Below are 24112 nucleotides of genomic sequence, written 5' to 3' on the forward strand. Positions count from 1 at the left end.
TGCCTTTACTACCAGGTTACCTCGAATCAAGAAAGTTAAATGATGGGCATGTTGGGCTGGAGCAGGACAATCGTTCATATGCATTGGATTGGACAACAATGGAGAATGGGAGGACTAAGGTTATTAGCTGCCCGTTTACGGAGGAACCATCATTCAAAATCTTAGGAGCGAAGCAAGCAACCACGGCGGCTAGCATACACTGATATTTCATGTACATAATATAGTATTTAAAGCCTGATTTCGCTGCGACGATTTATGTTGAGTGTTGTATATTAGATTTAGAAAACGAATGCACCGGGTATGGGTGGTGTAATATGTATGTAGGCAGGGTATCTTTCTATACATTGGATGCAAATTCTTGGATTGCAGCCATAATCTCAGATTGCCAAGACGACCTTAAGAGGAACCATCCATGATCCATCCCCTCCATAATAGTGGAATCAATGGCATTGGTCACTAGATAATCATGCACGCGATCTGAATGGACGATATTGTCGTGCTCCGAAAGGAAGATTTTAGTGTTGCGTGGCATGGTGATTGTTGTCGTGGAAGCGTACGGGCTATTTGCAAGGTACGATGGCGTCACATAGAGTGCAAGTTGGAACCAATGAAAGTGGCGGGAGATGTAATAAGATATGTATAGTTCGGTGGACGCGAAGAACTTGACAATGTACTATGTAGAATAATGATGAATGATGATGTTAGTATGATGCAAAAGTACAAAGATAATGGTCATTGATAGTTTTACATACCTCGCTTGCAGTTTTTGGTATGCGATAAACAAAGTTATAGCAGACATCTTTGTAATGCAGCATAAAGCATATGGGATCGAGCATGACAACGGAGGCAACGGTCTTTGGAGAATGTTGTAAAACCCAAGACACAAGGCCTGTGCCCAATGAGTGGGCGACAAAGACAGCATCTCGATATCCATGATAGGCTAGCATGAATCTCAAGTCACGTACGGTCTGATGCATACTTGGTGCATGCTCTATACAACGCATGGATACGTGTGGTAACTCGACACAAAAGACATCTGATGCCCCATCATCCAGTCGTAGCAGGTTACACAAGAACTTTATGTAGGGTAGGAAACCGGGTCCGATGCCGTGGATAAACACGATCGGCTTTTTGTTGTCAGATTTGTTGGCCCCACCTGATCGTAGCCAGTACGACAAGTGTCCACATTGATAACGCTGCATTCGCCAATATCGCTCAAACAACACGTGATGAATCATGAATGTGATGGTTGCCATGCAAATGTAAAATGCCAAAGGTCGATGATACGCTTGTACAGGATCAAGTGTGATACGTAATGCACGAATGTCTTCGTCGTACCCTGGCTGCAGCTCCAGACAAAATTTGCTTATCAAAGAATCGGTCATCCATTGCACTTGGTCTGTTTCTTCAACATCTTCCAAGACCGATTCCAAAGGCTTTGCAAAAAAGGCCCATGCTACCCTGCATAAAAAAGTGAGAAAAAAAAAGACATGAAGCAAGACGTTTATGGTTACGTACCATTCTGCAAGGTTTTCACGCCGTATTTCTTGTATGCATGGTGGACGACCATTAGGTTTCAGGAACCAGCCTGTGATCCAATCATCTATGTCGGTAATGTTGTTGATAGTATTATGGAATAAACGCCGACGCGCCTTGAGACCAGGTTTAACAGGTGGCAACAAGGATTGCATCCTATTCCAAGTGACTTGAAAGTATATGTAAAAGATGAGCTCTAGTTTGAGCCATATGTCCATTAAAGAATCGATTATAGGTATATGGGTGGAAAAGAGGGATTGCGTGGTGGTGAGGTAGTAAACATGGTATACAAAGGCTAGCGGAGCTATGGCTGTTTGCATGACAGCGATAATGTAGATGATGTTGCGTACAGCAAACCCGTCGTAAACCATGATAATGAAAAAGTCATGCAATGGCGTTATATGATGTGAAAAGAAAGAAGAAGCAATATTGGGGAAGAATACAAGAGAGCAGTGCACATTATTGTAAAGTATATGTAAAGTTTCACATGGTTGTGCATCCCCAAAGCTTGTCTGCATTTCGTGGGGTAACAAAGAGATTACGTTTAGTGGTGGTCCCTGGCCACAGGTGGTCATTCACCGCCCATCATCTCCTCCTCCCTTTTTGTACACTGCAGCAGCTGTTGTTGTTGATGACGATGCACATTCCACATCGGATGCAATATTGTCTTGCTGCATGTGGCGGTGGTACTTACATGATGCATGGAAGAATACACAAATACAAATACACACATAAAAAAAAACTTGTAATGCGATTGATTGGTCCTTCAAAGTGAATGAGACATTTATTATGCTGTTGTCAGGTACGAGGATAGCTATTTCTATGATCCGACACTGCTGATTGGAAAGGTGTCAGCAGCAGCATGTTTCCGAAAAGCCACCCATTGAGTACCTTAAGGAGAGAGAGAGGGGGAGCCCAAAGTGAAATTTCCTTTCTGTTTCTCGTTACACCCTTTTCCCGCACACTATGCCCACTTCCTACTCTGATCGTGGTAAGTAATGAAGGTGGTTGGTTATGGATCGAGTCAAGGAGTACTCACTATGGGTCATAGACAAACGAGATCGCTCCTCCAAGCATTCCAAGTATGACGGATCCAAGAAGCGGGATAGAGAAGATCGATCTATGAATTCGCACCACAAGTTTGAAGATCAAGAACCCACCAAGGAAGTTGAGCCACAACAACAAGAACAACAAGAGGAACCACAAAGCAAGAAGCGCAAGACCGAGGTTGTTGAAGAGAGCGGCAAGCACAATGAGGATCAAGTACCTGAGCATTTGCAACTGAGCAAGTTCAGAATCTCCCAAGGCACTGTTGAGAACTTGGAGGCTCGTGGCATCAAGTCATTGTTCGATATCCAAGCAGCTACCTTCGATTCTATCTTTGATGGCAACGATGTCCTTGCACGTGCACGTACTGGTACCGGCAAGACGCTTGCATTTGCATTGCCCGTCATTGAAAAGTTGGCATTGGATACTGAATACAACACTCGTCGTGGTCGTGCTCCAAGAGTATTGGTCATGTGCCCTACTCGTGATTTGGCCAAGCAAGTGTGTGGTGATTTCGAGACTATCTCTGGCAACCGTCTTCAAGCATTGCCCGTCTATGGTGGTACTCCTTATCAAGAACAAACCTCAGTCCTCAAGGCTGGTGTGGATGTCATTGTTGGTACTCCTGGTCGTATCCTTGATCACATCAAGTATGGCAATCTTAAGCTTCATGCTCTCAAGTACATTATTCTCGATGAGGCTGATGAAATGTAAGTATTGGGGATTTCAAAGATTATGATTTGAGAGATAATAACGGGTCATTTTATATAGGTTGGATGCTCGTGGTTTCGAACAAGACATGTTTGCAGCACTCGACTTTGTCAAGGAGCAGAAATCAGAACGTGATTACCAGACTTTGTTGTTCTCTGCTACTGTTCCCGATTCAGTCTTGGAAACTATTCAGCGATTTATGAAGAGCGACTATAAGCGTATCGATCTTGTCGGCAATGCAAAGAACCGCACCAACCAAAACATTCGCCATATTGCTATGCCTTCATCTTATCAAGCACGTGCTGATATTATCGGTGATGTCGTCAATGTCTATGGTCGAAGTGGATTGACAGTCATCTTTTGCGCCACCAAAGCTGATGCCAACGAATTGGGTACTCATGAAAAGATCAAGCAAGATGCTGCCGTATTGCATGGTGATATCGCACAACAATCGCGTGAATCAACAATGAAGGCTTTCCGTCAAGGCAAATACAAGTGTATTGTGTGCACAGATGTGTTGGCGCGTGGTCTCGATATTCCTCAAGTGGATTTGGTCATCAATTGTCAACCTCCCAAGGATACTGAAAGTTACGTTCATCGTTCCGGTCGTACGGGTCGTGCTGGTCGTAAGGGTGTCTGTGTCACCTTTTTCAAGCCCCAAGAAGAATCTCTCTTGAATCTTATTACTCGTCGCACTGGTGTCCAATTTGAACGCATGTCAGCTCCTCGTCCCGAAGATATCATCAAGGCTACCACTGAGGATGCTCTTCAACAAATCGACACTGTGAATCCCGATGTCTTGCCCTTGTTTGCTGAATCTGCTCAAGAATTGATTGAAAAGCATGGTGCTACTAATGCTGTTGCAGCTGCCCTTGCCTTCGTCTCTGGTTATCATCAAGGTGTCCCCAGCCGTTCATTGCTTTCTGCCATGGAAGGTTTCACTACCCTCATGTTCCAAATCGATCGTGAAATCCAACATCCTGGTTATGTCCGCAGTATCATCAAGCGTGAATTCCCTGAATTGGGTTATGAGGATTGCCGTGCATGGCGCATGACAAGTGATTATTGTGGCGTTGTTTTCGATGTTGTCTCCTCCAAGGTTGAAGTGAAGGAAGATGGTCAAGTCTTGCTTGCCGGTCGTCCTTACAATGGTAATCGTGGTGTGTCTCTCGTTTCTCTCAAGGAATTACCAGAGCTGGCTGAACGAGAGCAACGTGACTTTGGTGGTCGTGGCAATGGTCGTGGCTATGGCGGCGGCGGATACGGTGGCGGATACAATAACAACAATAACCGAAATGGCCGCAATGGTGGTGGCTACCGAAATGGTGGAGGTTACGGAGGAGGAGGCCGTGGTGGTGGCCGTGGAGGCTATGGTGGTCGCAGATAGATTTCCCTTTTTATCGTTTGTTTCTTTACATGTTTTCATCCCATTCTTAGTTTTATCTACTCAACTGTTGTATACCATTTACACTCTTGCATCTTCCATGTCAATAAGCTGCATCCTGTACTTTGTTAGACAATACAAATACATGTCATTCTTAAAAGTATAACACCACACATATGAGGTCGTTTACATCATTGCCATGCCAACTGAATTTAGTATCCATGGAGATGAAAGTACACTTGTCTTCGTTTTTATTTGGATTCATCATAAGGTAATGGAGGGATGCAAGTCATTAGCTACAGAGCGTTGAATAATGTGCACGTGATCAATCATAAAAAGCACAAAGATGGGCATCGAAATCGGACGCACAACGTTGAATTTGACACAAGCGGTTGGTTGGTTGTATATGCCCAAAGGAAGCCTACAAAAATGGTTAAGCCCACAGAAACCACGCAAGACAGCAGAAGAACGTGCGAATGAGCGAGAGCAACAAGATCTTGAGATGGCAATGAAGTTGAGTTTACAAGAAGAGGAAAAGGTCAGGGCCGAGCAAATGGCATTGCTTTCTCAATACGAAGGTCGTCGAGCATCGATCGAACAAGCTATACCAGACGATATTACCGAGGAGTTTTCATTGGCACAAGACGTTGAAGAAGAGGATGAGATACATTCGGATCCACTGCTATCAAGTCCACTTTCACCTTCATTGACACGGCAGGATCAACAGCATAATAATGGATACCTTAGCGATGAAGAATTGGATGACTTTGTACAAGGCATGTTGGCGACATCATCAAGTAGCTATAATGAATCACCTATACCGAACAGGATAAGGAAGGCATCAGGGCGACGGGGGAAACGATCCATTGCTGAAGCTGTTGCTGAGAGCGAGGATAACAGGAGGAAAAGGTTAGTGATGATTGGATGGAATAATTGGAGATAATGAGCTAAAAAGTCTTTGTACTATATATAATAGACGAGTCGTATGTTCATCATCAACGAATACCCATTATAAGGTGGATGGTAGTGCATTGGAAAGCGAATTTGAAAGTGCAGGGTTTGCCGATTCTGCTGTTGGATTAGCTTGGGAGAGTAGAGGACAATCTCGGTATTTGTAGTTTAGTGTTGTACATCCTTGTCGTTGCTGTTGCACAATCCCATTAAAAACCCACTGTGTGCATCTTTTTTTGGATCCACTTCCGCACTCCTCCTTTCGTTCTTCTTTACCTTTTCCCCCCTTTCCTTTCCCTTCGTTTCTTCTCTCCTCCTCCTCCTCTGTCGTCCACTAATGAAGTTCGGCAACCTATTCACCATTACAACAAGCGCAGCCTTGCTGCTGCAAATTGGCACCTTTGTTGATGCTAATCCCATGTTTGCTCAACCCCTTGCTCAACACAATGACGATGCTTCAACTCAAGATGCCTGCTCAGGTACAACCACACCATCCTTCTGCTGCCATGACAACAATATTAAATTACATGTATTTCTTCATTCAGATATGCGTATCACTTTTCCCGCCAATCAACCAGGACAAGGTATCTATCAGTACACGACAACTCTTTTAATGGACATGGTTTCACTCAACAACACCAAAATGCATAGATCCCATCGTCTTTGAAAACAACACCAAACACGTCATTTCCTGGCATATGATCGAGAATGCTTTCGACGAGGTGAATATCACGCTTGTTAACAAGAATGACAACAACAACGTTGTTCATATTGGCGAGTTTGGTAAGTGAAGCGTTGATTATCCAAGGTCATTTGAATGCTTATTTTTGACACCATCTCAGATGCGAATCGCGGTGCCACGAATGAAACCAATTTTGCTGTGGATCAACCTGGTAAGGAAGGGTGAAACATCCACAATGTATCCCCCATTTCATTGTTAACATCTCGAACATAGGTATCTATCAGGTCAACATTGACACCATTGGTGGATCCTCTCCTTGTCAAATCAAGTCCAGCGAGTTTGAGATCAAGGCATCATCATCATCCTCTTCACATGACGATCATATCAATCAAGATGACACCGATCGCGCCATCAAGGCTATCAAATCCTCTGCCACTCAATCACATGCCAATGATCAAAAGGATCAGGATTGGGAAGAAGCTCTTGACGAGATTGATGGCTATATCAAAAAGAACCACAACGATGATGCGAATGTTGACGCCAAAGACGACGACGACGCCAAGGATGATGATGATCTTCCCGACTTTGAGTCTTTTATCGAGGTAATGCATACACATAGACGATCGCTTTATTTATTATTGATACTGACATTTATCATTGTAGGGTTTGAACATGGATCATACGAAATACCTCGACAACAACAAGGCTACCGTGGATGAAGTTATCACTCACAAGAACTCGGCTGATGAGATTGAGTCCGCTGTCGATGACACGCCACACCAAAATGCTGATCAATACTTTACCAACAAAGACAACCGTACCCATGCCAACAAGCATTTGAACGAGGAGTTGGATAAATTGCTCGGTGACAAAAAGTCTTCAGCAGCAGCAGCAGCAGCATCTCATGACAATAGCGACCATTCAACCCACGACAATGCACCAGTGATTGATAAGCATTTGAATGATGAATTGGACAAGCTTGCAAAGCACAATGATGCACCCATGTTTTCCGAAGGTTCTGGTTCTGTAAAGACCCAATCGATGGCTACATCTTCCACTACAGCAATCAACAGCGATGAATGGTCCGTTGAAGAACTCCCTGCTCCTGCTCATGAATGGTTCGATGAAAGCGACAATGTACCCAATCATTCGAATGAAGGCGTGTGGACCTCTCAAGATATCGATCCATCGGCTATGGCAAACATGCATGATGATCGTTCTGATTGGGGCAATACACCACCCACCTACAGTGAACCCTTCGACCACTCTGATATGGGCCATTGGAATGAAGAAGAAGTGGATGTTGTGCCTGAACCTGATACCAAAGCATACACGCATTCGGATGCAGTTACTGGTACATGGGTGGAAGGTGATGGCGCCGAATCTTTCAGTGTGCCCGATCACTCGAATGTTGGTGAATGGAAAGCTGAAGAGATCAATGCCGATTCTGAATCATGGCAACAAGTATCCGATATCCATGACGACGTGGTTGAAGATGGATGGCAAGTTACAACAAGTGATCATGCCGACCTCGCAGGCTCTGGATGGACCGAACACGTTGATGAAGAACCTAGTGAACATGCCGACCTTGCAGGCTCTGGATGGACCGAACATGTTGACGAAGTACCCAGTAACCATGCCAACCTTGCGGGCTCTGGATGGACCGAACACGTTGATGAAGAACCTAAGGAGCATGCCGACCTTGCAGGATCTGGATGGACCGAGCATGTTGATGAACAACTTAATGAGCATGCTGATGTTGCTAAATCTGGATGGGTTGATGAGGCTTTCAATGAGCACTCGGATAAGGCACAATCTGGCTGGACTGAGTAGGACAACAATGACAGCTTCCACACGTTCATGTACTAGATGGCTGTTTAAACTTTCCTTTGTAACATCCTCCATACCCTCCTTTGATGTATTGAATAAACTTCCCTCCTCTATTATTATCGCTAAACCAAAAAACAACCATGCATTTCTTGTGTGTGTGTGTTTGATTTAGGTTGTGCCTGATTGTCTGTGTAACTACTACTACTGCTGCTGCTGCCCGCTGACGCTGGTCCAATCTATAGAGAGAGAGCGCCTTCTTCCTTTTTTTCTCTTTTCACTCTGCTGCTTCCCACCCCTTCTTCAAACCCCCTCCCTCTTTTGTCATTGCAATGGATTTCCTTACACGTGGATACACTGCACTACGAGGTGAAAAAGGACAACCGCAATCGGTGGATGACACGGTCGAAAAGCTGGCGGATTGCCTAGAAACGGCCACTCTTTTGGAAGACAGGCGTGCTGCTGTTCTTAGTCTCAAGGGTCTTGTTCGCGACTACCCAGCGGTAAGTCAACCTTTTTATTTGTAAATGGCTCAAACTCATGGGTGGGGTAGATTGTCGGCTCGAAATGCTTTGCACCTCTCATCAAGACACTACACAACGACTTTCGGGATGGCGACATTGTGAAATCGATCCTCGAGACTATCAATATCTTATGCACAGTGCAATACCAAGTAAGCCTACATAAGGACAAGGGCGTGATCATATAACAGTAACTTATCATTCCATTACAAAAGGGCTCGCATGATGATCAAGGTTATCATTACACCGACATGTTTATCAAGGTATGCATGATTCAGCTTGTGGAAATGACATGGATCAATAACAGCATTGCACTAGGATGCCACCAATGTCTCCATTGTACTCGATGTTTTGGAAGAATTCGACTTTTACGTACGATACACAGCTCTCAAACTACTTGCGACTCTTTCAGCAAATCGCAATGCCGGCGTACAACAATGTGTCCTTACGAGCCCCATGGGTATTGCACGCCTTGTTGATCTCCTAAGTGATAAACGTGACATTATTCGCAATGGTATGTTGGGTTCATTGTATGTCTCTTCCATGCGTTAATCAGCTATTTGTAGAGAGCTTGTTACTGCTGATCACGTTGACGCAAAACAACACCGAGATCCAAAAGCTGGTGGCATTCCAGGCGACATTTGAAAAGCTGTTGGCAGTGATTGAAGATGAGGAAGGCATATCGGGAGGCATTATCGTTCAAGACAGCTTAACATTGATGCACCATTTGTTACGTTACAATGTCTCGAATCAGGTAAGATAACAACTCAAGGATATGGGAGAGAGATGGTAACTTAGTATGATAGGTGTACTTTCGAGAAACAAGCTGCATTCAAGCAATTCCAGGTCTACTTGGCTATGTTGGCGATAGTGAAGCGGATCATGTTCCTTTTTCATATGAAGATTGGCCACCACAAAAAGTTGCAAATACCGTCTTGGTGCTCGAATTATGCCGTATTCTCTCTGAGCCTGATGGTGTCAATACTGCTGTCAACCAAAAGATTATGGCACAATGCAATACCCTTCTTCCCATTGTCCAGCTTGGTATATGCTCCAATGCACCTTCCATTGTCCGCACGGAGGCACTTTATGCTATCGCTTTCCTTGTTCGTGGCAACAATGCTAATCAAGACTTGCTCGCACAAACGGTGGTTGCCAGCCCACTCAAATTGACACCTGAGGGTGAAGTCGATTCATCGGCACCTCCAGGTTTACCACGTCCAGCCATGGTGTCATTGATTGCTACCGCTGTCGACAGCGACCCTAGTGTCCAATACAGCTACGCTAGCAGAGCTGCTGCCGCTTACACTGTTATCGCTGCTATTGAAGATCATCCTGAAGCACAAATGGTACTCGCATCCACACTAAAGACACCACCAGAGGATAATGCCAATGCCCAATATGAAGGTATGTATATGGGTCATGCTCATAATCCATCAAGTGATTGATCGATGGCTTGTTTAGATAAACCATTCTCGGCTGGATCATTGTTGTTGGATTATATTCAGAATTGGGAATTATCATCTTCCGATCCCTACAAGGTGTGGTTTGCTTCGGTCATTCTATCCCACGTGATTCGAGAAAATGATGCAGCCAAGCGTATTGCCGGTGACATTGTTTTTGGAGAGGAAGCAAATGGTATTATCAGGTGGTGATGGTGATGGTTAAACAAGAGCAATCATCTCATCTTTTGAGTAATAGGTGAAGAGCCAGTGCCTTTATTGCATCATATCATGGCCCAAATGTTGATGGCTATCCGCAATGCGTCGACCAATGCCAGGATCCCTATCGCGTATCTATGTTTAATGTGCACATGGCTATACAATAGTCCATCCTCTGTCAGCCTTTTCCTTTCCGAAAGTACCCATATTCAATTTGTAAGTTGTGTCTATTGCAGTCTAAAATGCTTTATACTGATGCGCTAGCGTAGTTAATACAAGAAGCCCAATCATCCGCCAATGATCCCATTGTTCAAGGCCTAGCAGCATTCCTACTTGGAATTTCATATGAGTTCAATGATGACCCACAGACGCCCTTGAGCCGAGAAAAGATGCAGACGATCCTTTCAAGTCGCATTGATTTGTTTACAAGTGCTTTGGCTCGATTGCGAGACAGCCCTGCTATCAAGAACGCACCCCAATACCTCCAGATATCCGCTGAAGATGAATCCATCTCTGCAAACACAAGCTCGTTACCTTTGCTCTTGTTGGATAGCACATTTGTTGACTTTTTCAAGGATGCATATGGTATGTTGGATGATTAAGTTGCACATGTGAAGGGAGGATTACTAATGGATGTCTATCGTAGAGCCTGTACAAAGATCGCTGAAAAAGAAGCCATCTAGTTTTGGTCCGCAAAGAGATACAGGTAGGTTGTTCAAGTATGGTGCATTATGTAAAGGCCAACACCTTTTATCTATCTAGCAACGCCGGTGGGAGAAACATCATCCACGATCAACAAGCAAGCTGATGAGATCAAGCAACTCACCACTGAAAAGACACAACATTTGGAAAAGATCAACAGCTTGGAAAGCAAGGTTGCCGAGTTAGAAAAGGCACTCGAAGCTATGGTAAGAAGGTGATACACTATTCAGCTATGACCGTCCAGCTGACTTTGATGCCATAGCGTCTTGAAAATGACAATTTACGTGGCCAAGTGAGTGGACTGGAAAAGTCACGTGGTGAATTGGAGCAATCCCTTGCCTCTATCAAAGAAGAACAAGAAGACTTGCTGGTTTGCATGGGTAAGAAGGGGGGGGGAGAAACAATGACATGGTTTATTTTTTACATGCGTATACTTATTGTTGTTATAGGTGAGCAAACCATGGAGATGAAGAAGTACAAGACTAGGCTGCGGCAATTAGATCAACAAGTGACAGATAGTGAGGAGGAGGAAGAAGAAGCATGATAATACATTCAAGATTTTTCAGTAGAGGATGAGGGTCGTCTGGTATTGAGATGAGGAGGATGGGCGTTTTTAAGTATAGGGCGTGGTGATTTCGTGCATGCTTAGATGATGATGGTGTTAGGAATGTTGGCATTGGTGGTGATGGATTCTATGCAGATGGTATCAAGGCATGCTGCTGGTCTCGAAGGTGCCAAATAGTATGGAGATTCATTCACACCGCCTTACTGTAGCACACGTTGCATGATTGTATCACACAGACCACCCATTAGGAAGCACTCACAAGCCCTCTTAGCCACCATCATCCATTAAGATATAAATACGCTCAACCAACACCAATTGAATAAAGGATCAATCATCTTATTGAGTCTCGTGGTTCATAGTCTCTTTTCTTGTATACAAATGACATTACAAGCTTGGCATAAGTGTCATAATGAGCAGCCCTGCAATGATGCATTTCGACAAGTAATGAATGGGTGGCACATTCAAGTAGCTTGATTGTGTCGTCGAGGCTATTGGTTGGATGATCCTCTCTTTTTGCACTATATGCGCTTTTTAATACCCTGCAAACAGCAAATTCTTTTTGATTACCTTGGTGCTTCAAGTAACGCCTCCATTGACCCGTGCGCAGTATCCGCCCGACCGAGACCATCCATCATGCGCGATGTTGATCGTTTCTGGTTGCCATCATTCAACTTCAGATACACGAGCTCGCTTGCTAGAAGCTGCTTCTCGCACCTATAATCGCTTTTGTTCAATAACTACTAGCCTCCAGTCAAAAGCTGGTTGGTAAACACGTGTCTCCTTTGACTCTCGCCATGGCCTTTGATCGAATCAATCTTGAATACATAAATCTCTGTTGCCACTTTAACAATTGTACTTTGAAAGTCCCGTTACTTGTGCAAGGGCTTCAAAAACGGGCATGGTTGATTGCACGAAGTCCGTTCATGGTCAGTGGGTTCGACGGCCCGTAAACAGTGAAGGTGGAAGGCTGTCAGGGTATACTGCATGATCTTTATGATCTCCCTGGACTCCTTGACGTCAGTGGTAGGATCAATCTGCCATAGCCTCTTTGGGAAATCTTCAAACGGCAATGCACCACACCTAATCCAAATCCGAAGCTGTCAGGGGATGGACGTATATGTTTGCGTGCAAGATGAGGTCCCTCCGCTCCTGATGATCCATCACATGGCGAAGTGACATTATGCCAATTTTAGCACCGGACGTAGACCATGACACGGAAATCAACTTTGCAGATGCTTCACAGGGAGATAGCAATATCGCAAGTAACAAGGTAGGATGTGTGAGTAGTGACCTATCAAGCAACATGATCAGGCTTTACCTTATTATAAGGACCCAATATCACAATGAGGACGGCAGCAACAATGAAACCAAGATAACAAGGAAACCCTATCAATGACCACGAAGATCAGCGCTTACTCACAACGTTGCAAGAAAATGAGATACGTACAAAATCTTGGAAATTTGACCTTGGGAGCAATCAAAGAAGTATGACAGAGGAAAGAGAAATGTGGGAGTATGATGGGCGGCGACAACATCCTTTTATTGTGCACGGTGGGCGTGTGTATTTCCGTGACCACAAAGATGATAAATGTTTTCTGGGGATGATGGATTGATAAATTGATCCATGAGCTGATAAAGTGATGAGGGCGCATGTACCAGGATTGCGTCCAAAGAGCCTAGGTGTAATGTTGTCCATGCATATGTACATCGGCGATTTTGGGGTAGTTGATAAGAAATTTATCAAGAAATCAATCATTTGTACGCGCTATGCACATCCCCATTTTTACAAAGGATTGTTGTCATCCTGCTTTTAATATTGGTATGCGTGTTCGGTAAGCAAGAAGGATGATCCGATCACCTTTGATATCAGCAATCAAGTTCCGCCTGGCATTGCGGAGTCGTGGTTTGGTGTAAAGGATGGTGCAAATAGCAATGCTTCATTGTTATAAGGAATGTCTTTGGAGAATGAAAGAGGAAGGCCCAATCATGTCTTGTGTGTCAACACCACTCACCCCAATGCATACCCACCACCTCCTTAGTAGTAGTACTACATACTATCGTTTTTGACAAATATCACCATGACAACCCATGACAATGAAATAAGATATTATGAATCGTGTAAAAGCCATTCTATTTTTCTTCTTCTTGGCACCACAATTATATAGCTGATCATCATCTATAAGTAGTTTCGTTTTATTCCAAAGTATAAGCGAAGCATGCTAGACTAAGCTGGTTGATTCTCTTTATCTCCTCGAGTACGTTTGCGACTTGTAGCCTCGGGTTGCTTGTCTGTAGAGTGGGACGTTGTACGCTATTGCGAATGTGTGTTAGCAAAGGAAAGAATACAAGATCTTGAACACTTGCCTCTATAACAGATGTGCCGTCGACGAAGCGGGTCTTAAAGAGTACATTGGCGTTATTGAACATGCCATCCTTCAAAGATACAACAACGAATTGTGACCCCTTGAAACGTGTCCGCAGCAGTTGACCAATATTTTGTGTGTGTGATAAATCCAATGCAGCATCAACCTCATCGAGAATGTACATGGGAGCAGGTTTGAATTGAAGCAGTGACAAGATCAATGATAGCGCAATAAGGGATCTATGGCATCCAATTAGTTTTTTTTCCCTCCCTTGTTAATGCGCTTTTCCGCATGACTTACCGTTGACCACCACTCAACTCGGTTAAACTCTGCTTCCATACACCACCCAAATTGACCTTGACCTCAAGTCCCTCTGATATCTCTTTTCCTTCAGGTGCCTGCAATCGACAAGTGTTTCCAGGTAACAAGTCTCCAAAGATGGCAGCGAAATCTCTATCATACAGGAGGTTATGACCCATATTTACACATCCGAGCCACGCGCACACGCATGCACGCACACAACTTACTCGTTGACCTTGCGCCATGTCTTCTCAAGTGCCTCCAGCTTGTAGCCATCGAGCGATTTGATCGTATCTTCAATCATCTTTTTGTCATTTTGCACCGTTTCCATCATAGTCTTCAAGGACCCTTCTTTCTTTTCCACGCTACAATTGTATGATGATTAGTCATTGATTGGGTCCTATTGCTCAACATGACTTACTTGTCAATCATGCTCATGACGCGGACATTGATCTTTTTACGCATCGAATCATGTTTGGACCTGAGTTGCTGAACATTCTTTCTGGCTTCGGTCACATTCATTGAGGCGAAATCAAAAGATGAGCCGGCTTGACCAAAGAACCTATATCGATCCTATCAATATCATGCATACAAAAGGTATACTTGAAGCACTTACTGCTTTTGATCTGCAATCCACTCATGTTCTCGTTCTAGGTTGGCTATCACATCGCGCGAATTTTGATGCTCACGGTTCTGGCGGTCTATCTCATGCTCCAGCTTTTGAATCTCGAGATTGTGTTCGGTCACCTCTGACGACTTTTGCTTATGCAATTGTTCAAGCTCCTTCATTTCCTCATTGACTGCACTGATCAATTGCTTTTCTTGTTCAAGATCCTCTTGTGCCTTGTTCAATTCTTCCTGTATGATAATTAGTATACGTTGATCCCACATTTATGCAATGTATATATATACCTCAATGCGACCAATCTCTTGAGAAAGTTCACGCTCAGATCCCTTGTACCCTTCAATAGCGTCGGCAACACGCTTCATATCGCTTTCGCAGGATGCAATGTCGTTTTGGATTTGCTCTACCGATATCGCCGATTAGATTACCATGATAAAAGTGCTCGAATCAATAGTACCGATTTCAAGCTCCAGGGTTTGTACTGTCCGCTGCATATCATTGAGCTTTTGTCCATTCTTGTTCAACACACTACGCAACTTGTTGACACGTTCCTAGCGAATACACATATCAGCAACGATGTACACAGCCAAACAAATTATGCCATACCGTCATTTCAGTGAGCTTCGAGTCCTTGTTGGTTTTGAATTCATTCATCTCGGCCTCAATAGCGCTCGACTCTTTGATAGCCCTGCTGTGCTTTTCTTGAGCATCGGTAACGGTCTGCTCCAAATCGACAAGTTGATCCTTGATAGCCTGTACCCGCTGCTTAAGCTACAAGGTATCTATTTTAGTGATCGATACAGCTGATAAGGTATCCCGCCAAGTTACCTGTGCATGTGTGCTTTGCTCGATACGTTTCTCCAGTAGTGAAAGTTGATGGATTTGAAGATCAAGTCGCTGCTTGGTGTTCTTATATTCAATGATCGTTTGCTGTGCTTGATCCAATTCATGATCCAGTTCTCGCAAACGTCGTTCATGGATATCAATTTCCTCTCGTAATTCAGCCATTTCTTGGATCTTGACAAGGAGACCAGCACTGTGGGGTTTGGATCCACCAGAAAGCGTGCCGTGAGGATCATACACATCGCCATCGAATGTAACAGACTTTAGTCGGATATCATTTGCAAATGTCACTCGCTTTGCCGTCTCAGCATCCCGACAAACAAAGGTATTGCCGAAAATCCATTTCATTGCAGGCTCCACTTCATGATCGTATCCCACAAGCGACAATGCCAAATCCACTTTTCCAGGTGCAAGTCTTTCAGCTGCATCGATTTTCTATATAGAGTCGCTCAGCATCAAGTCCAAGGTAACAATCGATATGGTCTCTTACCGCTTGGGGAGCTCTGCTTCCTTGAATCTTGTTTAATGGGATCAAAGTCCATCGACGTCGTAATCTTCCTTTGTCGAGTAGTTGAGCACCAACAACTTCATTTTCAACCACAACCTATCATGGGCAAGTCAATAAGCGCTCTTCATTATGATATCAACAAATGCTTACATTGAACAATTTGCCGCCAGCACAAATCTCGAGAGCTGTGGATGCTTCAAAGTGCTTCTTGTCCAATCGAATCAATTGTGCCACGAGTCCTTTGACTTTGCTACGGTCGAAATCGGATGATGGATTGGTATATGCAAAGTCGAGGTTGGAAAGCTTTCGGCCAAGTGATTCCATTCTCTACGTAGTCCTGGTTAATATCTTGGTGCTCGCCATAAATCACGATCATCCATTTACCTCATTGAGTTCTGTGATGATTTCACGCTCCTTGTTTCGCTGAGATATCAGGTCATCTTCCCGGTCTGGATTCCAATGTATTCCCTTGAGGTGTTGCTATGGTATTTACATGTGAATAAAACATCCAATATTGATCCTGAATTTTGTATTTACCTCGAGCTGGGATACCATCTTACGCTTTTCATCCACTTGTCCCAACAAGCCATGATTCTCCTTCTCTGCCATAACCGCCTGCGGTTCCTTCTCACTCAGCTCTTGTTTCAAATGGGCAATCTTTAGCTTTGCTTGTTCCTCCGTTGTGGATGCTTCCATGGCAGCATTTTTGGCAGCTATATGCCCGCTTAGTATTGATCCCGACAAATGTAAAATGGGAATTGGGCTTACCTTGCAGCTGCTCCATATAGCCATTTTCACGTCCTTCCTCAGCAGTGATACCAGTAGTGAGTGTCTGAAGCAGCTCGGATGTCTTTTGCAATTCTTCTGTCTTCTTGTCGGTGCTGGCTTTGAATGACTCATATTGCTCACGGGTCTTCTCATAGGATGCCTTCTTCTCATGCAGCGCGCGTTCAAGCTATAGATAATGGGTAAATAATCATGCATGTAGTACGCATTCATGTTTATAGTACCTCTCCTTTGGTTGTTGCCAATTTTGATAATGACTTTTGTTCATCCAATGTTGATGTCTCTTGAAGATCCTTCTTTGTCTTGAGCCGTACCAATCGTGTAGAGTACTCCTTTGTTGCCTCTTCCAATTCTCGTAGCCGGGATTGATTCGGTGAATCCTAATTCCATGATCAGATCATGTCCTACGAGCATGTATGAACCTATACCTTTTGTATTCTCTCTTGCGCTGCTTGCTTATCATGTTCCAATGTCTCCATCTCGTTTTGCAGCCTTTTCACCTTGTCAACGAGTTCATTCAGTCGACTCTGACGCTCGTTGTTTTGCTCTCCTGCTTTGTTCAGCTTCTCCTATAAAAGGACATGAGTCAATTACGAGTGGTCTGGTATGTAGCATGTATTATTTACCTGATGCCGGGTATACTCAAAAGCGACAAGTGTGCGATTCAAGCGTTCGATATCTGATTCAGTCTTTTGGAAATCCAAGTACACGCGTTTCTCTTGTCGCAGCTGATCCAATCGTGGTGTAATTTCCTCCCGCAATATCTACAGGATGATAATGAGCACGATGATACTATAGCGTGGATCGATTTCCCATGTACCTTTCTGATCTCATCCACTTTACGCTCCTTTTTAGCCATAGTGACAAACGCCTTGTTCTTGCGATCCTCAAACATCTTTGTACCAGCCGCTTCTTCCACCATACTCAAGATCTCGGTCGATTTCATGTTGAGCACCTTTGTGATACGTCCTTGCATGATCAAAAAGTGTGGATTGTTGATATTGAGCTGCACTGATTGAAACAAGTTCTGGACCGTTTGCTGCTGAGCATTATGGCCATTGACGATATACTTTGTCCTTCCTCCCATGAGCACCTAACAAGATACTACGTGTTAATCAAGCCATTTTCCTTCGAGATACGCATGTTTACCTGTCGTGTCACAGTGATCTGACGGTAACTCTCGAAGCCCACAGGACTACGTCCACGATCTTCGTTGTTGAACACAATGGTAACTGATGCCTTTGTCACTCCAGCTTGACCACGCTTGTAGATCAGATCTTGCAAGTTGCTAGCACGCACCTAATGGTTGTCCATTATAAATAAAAAGATCGTCTTGTCTTGAAATGCGAGTTTATCGTACCTGTGACAGATTGCTGATGCCAAGGACAAAGCAAATAGCGTCCAGGACATTGGACTTTCCAGAGCCATTCAAGCCGGTGATTGCATTGAATTCAGGGTCCCAACCGGTGATATGAGTGCGAGAGATATATGATTTGAAGCCTTCTATGATAAGCTCTTGTATGTACATGAAGGAGCGGAAGAGGTTCACGCGGAAATGTCGCGTGTGCTACACTGAGATTCAATCGATTTTCATCGCGTATCAGAGGCGACGTGATTTACATGCATGATTTTGGTGTTGTCAATGTCTTTAATTTACATATGGAGCATACGTTTACCATTATTCTCCCTCCTGCTACATGGTAAGACGAAATGGGCTGCTGGTGGAATCACCTTCTTACAGGTTAACAACAGCAGTAGCAAGATCCAATACATAGCAATTCGAAACTTTAGAAAAGGAACAAGACATGGGGACAGGCACGACACCATTCAATCATTTTAGCGTAAGCTATCTATGTACATCTCCTCAATGCTATGTAGCTCACTCCTCATGATCTTTTAGAAAAAGCTTGACAGCTTCTTTTATATGTAAGGATAGGTACATGCCTTTGTTGAATGTCATAAGAAATCTGATGTATTAACGTTGCTTCGAAAGAATTACATGTTAAAGTACATGCATGCTTGTGTCACAACAAGAAAAGCTTGCAGCCATCCAACATCTTCAAGAATTTAAAAGTTATCTATGTACAGCCGTGGGTGGACAATCAATCAAGCACAAACATTTATACATAATGATGAGCTGGTATAGTATCCGACTTTATCAATGTGAATGACCGTAATATGTAAAGGAAGGTGTAAATGATCTCAAGGTGATTATATTATAAATATGAATGTTGGTTGGTGAAGAGTGCAAGCTTTGCCAAAGCGATCAAAACCGTAGTCATATTGATACTGTTGGCGCCGATGATAAAAGATGCTTCCACAACGAAAACGAGTGATTAGCCAAACAAAGTTCTGCTGGTAGAGCGCCTGGTTGATGTTGATAATAAAAAGGTGCCGCCTTACCGAATGCGAGTACGTCTGCTTCATTCGATACCTTGAACCTTACGAAAATCCAATGCTTCTTTGCCCGTCCTGGAGAGATGCTGACAATGATGGATGGTGCTGAATACAATAGCTAATGATGCGGGTGCTGATAATACCAAAGCTCCAGAAAAGGTACAGGCGTCCCTGGCGACAGTAATGCGGCTTACGCTGAGCGATCCTTATCTCTTCACACAACGGCTCCTTTTTCCATCGTCAATAACTAGACCTCCCAAAAAAAAGGCGTTGACCATGTCCATTGTCAATAGCCATCCATAGCTACACTACCCAACTATCCATACCTGATGCCATCAAAATCATAATGTTACAAATCTGGGCATGTTGACAGAGCAATAAACCATATGCGTCACCAAAAAAACCTTAGCCTGTGGATAAATGGAAAACCATAAGCGTCAATCCTTGTTCGCCGTTGCTCCATCTTGCATAATAACTCACCAAAACGTAGGTCGGACTTGTACATGTATAGCATCCAAAAGCTGTTGTTATCGACACCGTTACAGACATTCCAAGGAGAGTGATCCACAACCACGACCAGTCTCTGCTCAAAATTACACCATGAATAATCCGCCCGAGAGCCCATCCTCATCCAAGTTACCTTGCAACCACTACGTAGCTGTTCCAAATCTCAATGATCCAAGGAGACGATCCGTAGCCATGGCCATCCTGTTTCCATGCCTTGCTGGTGCCTGAATGGGAGCATAAATTGCATAGTTGGCATGTGCGCTGATACCTTGTGGAATGATGCTGCTATAATAAATGATACCCATTGAGGCCATCTTTAGCAACGTTACTGAAAGTATACACGTTCTCTTTGCCGTTACCTTTGTAAAGCTTGCAATGGCGGATATATGATTTGCGGTGATAAATCGCTGAATAGCTTGTTGGCATGGAGGTCCATTATGCTGTTGTGTATGGTAACCATCCATATTCAAAGAGACCCTTTAATATCTTGCATGAGATCCACATGATTTGATTCCTCTTACCTTCATGAACATGGTAAACGCGTTGTGGACAATGAACCACTCATCCATAACCTTGTTGTTGATGACTCACGTAAAGGCGTAGAGACCCACTTGGTATCCACCATCAAGACCATCCTTGTAGAAAGATACTTTTCAATACTCTTCATATGCACATCCACACCACTCATGTTCTATCCACAACCTACCTTCATTGTTGTCACCATTGAAATCTATGCTTCGCTGTTGGATACGTGTGTTTGCTGTTGGCCACAGCGTTGAGGCTGCCATGCGTTTCATAATGAGCGTGTCTGGTTGTAGAAGAAGGTAGCCGTTGTAGCTAGGCGCCTTTTGGTCGGTGGAATCAATAAGGCGGTTGGTGGATGCAAAGACGAAAACGTTGGCTAATTTATGCTGAGAGAGAGAGAGAGAGAGAGAGAGAGAGACTGAGAAAAGAGAGCGCAGGTGACGTTTGAGGAGACGGGTGCGCATAAATCAGGTCCAAGTGGGCTGAGGTTGACCTCAATGGAGACGCCGATTTCCTTTTATGAGTACCCAGCCGGTTAACTTTGCCACCTTCATGTAAACACGCCATGTCACTTACATTCAATAGTAATCATCTTCTTGCATTGGAATTGCCACTGGGTTAACTATCAATAACAGACATGGTAGTTTTCAAATCTTCGAGCTGAAACAGAGTAGATTAGCAGTGGTAGTATTATGTAAAGGCAAGCACTGCAAGCATGTATGAAAATGTGTAACACTCATGCAAGGTTGGCATTCCGCCACTCGGTGTTAAAGCATAAAAGACCCAACAAGGATGAAACGTCTACGGATTCTTCTTTATCCCTTTATCTTTTCTTAACATGCCAGTACAAAAAATCGAGAATCTTGCTGCCTACGAGCAAGTTATCAAAGACAACAAGAAGGTATGAGAGGTTTTGTGCATTCAATCCTCCTCTTTGGAGTCTTGCTCATTCTAATACCTGTTTGAATTTTAGGTTGCTGTTGACTTTTGGGCTGCCTGGTGTGGTAGGTGGATAAGCGTCACCAACGTTTCCTTGGCAACAGTTGTTCTCACACAACGTAACTTAGGTCCCTGCAGATTTATTTCCCCTGTTTTTGAGAAGCTCTCCAATGAGCATCCTGATATTACTTTTTTATCAGTCGACGTCGATAATTGTGAAGTAAGTGGTTTACTGTGAGAAATGGGAAGGACTCGTTCTGATAAATGTATGACAATGCAGGATATCTCTCAAGTCGCAGCGATAAAGGCGATGCCTACTTTTTTCTTCTTTTGTGATGGTCAGAGGGTCGCTGACCTTGTCGGTGCTGATGCTCAAGGACTTACGAACCGCATTTTGCAACTGAAAGATCTCTAGCTAACATGTTGGTCATTTCTTGTACTCGACTTTCCCTCGTTACGTGTATATAAGAAATAAATAACCTTTTTGTGCTCGACGTTGTTCGTATAACAATGATGCTGTTATGTTAGTACCACCTTCTATACAATATTGAGCATCAGATGCGCCCCATCCCTTTTGACACAAACACCGACATGATGATCCCCTACACATTTACAAGTGGAGTATGCTTCTACAATCCTACATTTCCCCATACCAGAAATTAATCTATAATACAATGCATCAAGTACCCGCACACAAGACGAGATCTAGAAAATTGCCCCTTTGTTAATGCAACCTCATTCACAGAAGAGATAGACCGAGAGTTACAACCAATCGCCTCTCCAATGGGGGAAGATAAATTGATTTGTTAAACTTATATCCTTTGAGCGTGCAATTGTTGTGATTGTATAAAAATGAATGGATGGATGCGTAATGGCGAATTACACCCATGGCGTGTCAAATCATGGAGGTGGATGATAACAGTAGCTGCGCCAAGTACAAGGATTGGATGCACCAATTGCTCTTCAAGGTGACAGCATCATGCATAATGGTAAATTGACCAATAGGAACAAAGGCTCCCTTTCCACGCGTTGTATATACCCAATTCCTTTCATCCCATATACCAAACCAATATCCATATCCATATCCATATCCATATCCATATCCATAAGAAGTCGTATGTATTGAAACAAGTTGCTACACGTAAATAAAGCTGCTTCTATAGAATGGCTATCTGCTGTTCACGTGAACAAGGCTGTAAGACAAGTTGCTGCAAGTAAAGAACGCTGTTGGAGACAATGGAGTAAAGGCATTGCTACTAGCAATTGCTGGAATGGATGCTGTTACGATTGAGGTTGATAGAAGAGTGTACAAGGGAAGGTGTAGGTGTCAAGAAAGGTACGTGTTCAAGTAGAGTGACAAGGCTGTGTACACGCCATGAACTCGCCAATCAGTCGAAGGCTTTCGGATCAAGACAAGTGTACGATTAACATGATGGGTTGAAGCAGGACGATCGTTTGCAGGTGGTAGTTGAATACTTGAATGGGGCAACAGTTGAGAATGGGAGGAAGAGACAAGAAGTTGTGGGAGTGGGAGGAGTGGAAATTAACTAGGTCGGACACCTCTTGTAATAAATGCATGAACACTGTACATTCAATCCTTGATATTGACATTTCCCCTTTCGAACCTGAAACTTTCACACAAGGTGCTCTTGATCATGCTGATCATGTTGATCTAAAAAAGACCTCATGTTTCATTTGAAAATTTGGAATGGGTGCGTCCAAAAGTTTGAAAGACGGAGACATTCGCAGGGTCTGCGATTCATTAATTTACATGTTAGCTGTTCCACCGTAGCTCAGTCAAATCGGCTCGGATCAAGAAATTTGAATGATGGAACGCTCGGCTGGAGTAGGAGAATCGTTCACATGAAGTGGATTTTGCAAAAACGCTGATTGTGAAGAAATGGCTGCTAGCGGGCAATGATGAGCTATTACTGAAAAGTATACGTTGACCCATAATGAGCTGAGTTACACAAAGAGGTCCTTCTGCATCTTTGGCTCTCCAGTGTCTAGCTACTTTACATTAAACAAAGACCACTTCTCATATAGCATCACGCTTACAAACATAAAGGTGTCTGTATCTCCAAACTTTACAATGAAACGTGGGGTTTTTATTCGAGCAATGTGCTTGTCGGGGTCAAAGGAATCTTATGTCAAAGTATGAAGTTCATCGTGGGCGATCCCAGATTTCGCAATGTCGCTACCAGCCAAACTGGATCTGGGGGTCGACCTCTTCGACGACGACGACCAAAAGATATTTTTTGGGTTGTTTGCGACATTGAACGCGAAACTTTCACACAAGGTGCTGTTGGCCAAGCCGAGCACATTGCTCTAATAAAAACCCCACGTTTCATTGTAAAGTTTGGAGATACAGGCACCTTTATGTTTGTAAGCGTGATGCTATATGAAGAGTGGTCTTTGTTCATTGTCAAGTAGGTGGACCCTGGCAGAGCAAAAGATGCAGAGGGTCGTGTTGTGTAACACAGCTACGTTTGCATGAATGAAAGGGTCAATGTATAATTACTTTATGGATCATCTAGGAACAGGCATGTATTGCTAGCTAACGACCACTTTTATCCAATCATCATTGTTGCGAGATCCACTGCATGGGAACGATGCCCCTGCTCTAGACATTCATTTCCATGATTAAAGTAGGTTGATCCGAGCTGATTTGACTGAGCTGCAGTCTGTGGTGAACCAGTGATTAAGATCGGTCATTATCACATCTCAGACAA

The 24112-nt window shown here is 43.7% G+C and overlaps 8 protein-coding genes across 8 annotated transcripts; 5 read left to right on the plus strand and 3 right to left on the minus strand.

Annotated features, from left to right (window-relative positions):
- Nucleotides 1–337: 337 nt before the first annotated feature.
- On the minus strand, nt 338–1907 carry O0I10_012764 (uncharacterized protein; the record flags this gene model as incomplete). Its single annotated transcript, XM_058492652.1, has 3 exons — nt 338–673; nt 753–1461; nt 1519–1907. 3 exons carry the CDS (start codon nt 1905–1907, stop codon nt 338–340), a joined length of 1434 nt encoding a protein of 477 aa, XP_058336575.1.
- Nucleotides 1908–2502: 595 nt separating this feature from the next.
- Nucleotides 2503–4681, plus strand: O0I10_012765 (uncharacterized protein; the record flags this gene model as incomplete). Its single annotated transcript, XM_058492653.1, has 3 exons — nt 2503–2527; nt 2588–3293; nt 3355–4681. 3 exons carry the CDS (start codon nt 2503–2505, stop codon nt 4679–4681), a joined length of 2058 nt encoding a protein of 685 aa, XP_058336576.1.
- A 403-nt stretch (nt 4682–5084) lies between these two features.
- Nucleotides 5085–5796, plus strand: O0I10_012766 (uncharacterized protein; the record flags this gene model as incomplete). Its single annotated transcript, XM_058492654.1, has 2 exons — nt 5085–5587; nt 5655–5796. 2 exons carry the CDS (start codon nt 5085–5087, stop codon nt 5794–5796), a joined length of 645 nt encoding a protein of 214 aa, XP_058336577.1.
- Nucleotides 5797–5966: 170 nt separating this feature from the next.
- O0I10_012767 (uncharacterized protein) lies at nt 5967–8144 on the plus strand (the record flags this gene model as incomplete). Its single annotated transcript, XM_058492655.1, has 6 exons — nt 5967–6108; nt 6175–6213; nt 6281–6412; nt 6472–6522; nt 6585–6913; nt 6975–8144. The coding sequence occupies 6 exons, from the start codon at nt 5967–5969 to the stop codon at nt 8142–8144; spliced, it is 1863 nt and encodes a 620-aa protein (XP_058336578.1).
- A 326-nt stretch (nt 8145–8470) lies between these two features.
- On the plus strand, nt 8471–11566 carry O0I10_012768 (uncharacterized protein; the record flags this gene model as incomplete). Its single annotated transcript, XM_058492656.1, has 13 exons — nt 8471–8641; nt 8692–8811; nt 8875–8922; nt 8978–9173; nt 9226–9413; nt 9466–10066; nt 10124–10297; nt 10361–10536; nt 10590–10905; nt 10967–11026; nt 11083–11228; nt 11285–11402; nt 11472–11566. 13 exons carry the CDS (start codon nt 8471–8473, stop codon nt 11564–11566), a joined length of 2409 nt encoding a protein of 802 aa, XP_058336579.1.
- A 2245-nt stretch (nt 11567–13811) lies between these two features.
- Nucleotides 13812–18540, minus strand: O0I10_012769 (uncharacterized protein; the record flags this gene model as incomplete). The annotated part of the gene is made up of 21 exons (XM_058492657.1): nt 13812–13898; nt 13952–14189; nt 14251–14403; nt 14478–14615; nt 14672–14812; nt 14867–15108; nt 15163–15278; nt 15333–15426; nt 15482–15646; nt 15704–16153; nt 16209–16322; nt 16377–16553; nt 16611–16706; nt 16764–16939; nt 16995–17181; nt 17237–17392; nt 17441–17581; nt 17639–17776; nt 17833–18105; nt 18162–18311; nt 18373–18540. The coding sequence occupies 21 exons, from the start codon at nt 18538–18540 to the stop codon at nt 13812–13814; spliced, it is 3600 nt and encodes a 1199-aa protein (XP_058336580.1).
- A 1519-nt stretch (nt 18541–20059) lies between these two features.
- On the minus strand, nt 20060–20352 carry O0I10_012770 (uncharacterized protein; the record flags this gene model as incomplete). Its single annotated transcript, XM_058492658.1, has 2 exons — nt 20060–20201; nt 20276–20352. The coding sequence occupies 2 exons, from the start codon at nt 20350–20352 to the stop codon at nt 20060–20062; spliced, it is 219 nt and encodes a 72-aa protein (XP_058336581.1).
- Nucleotides 20353–21279: 927 nt separating this feature from the next.
- On the plus strand, nt 21280–21795 carry O0I10_012771 (thioredoxin; the record flags this gene model as incomplete). The annotated part of the gene is made up of 4 exons (XM_058492659.1): nt 21280–21342; nt 21415–21445; nt 21509–21600; nt 21661–21795. 4 exons carry the CDS (start codon nt 21280–21282, stop codon nt 21793–21795), a joined length of 321 nt encoding a protein of 106 aa, XP_058336582.1.
- Between the last annotated feature and the right edge of the window lie 2317 nt (nt 21796–24112).

Source organism: Lichtheimia ornata, assembly GCF_029851405.1.
Source record: "Lichtheimia ornata isolate CBS 291.66 chromosome Unknown scaffold00155, whole genome shotgun sequence".
Lineage (NCBI taxonomy): Eukaryota > Fungi > Mucoromycota > Mucoromycetes > Mucorales > Lichtheimiaceae > Lichtheimia > Lichtheimia ornata.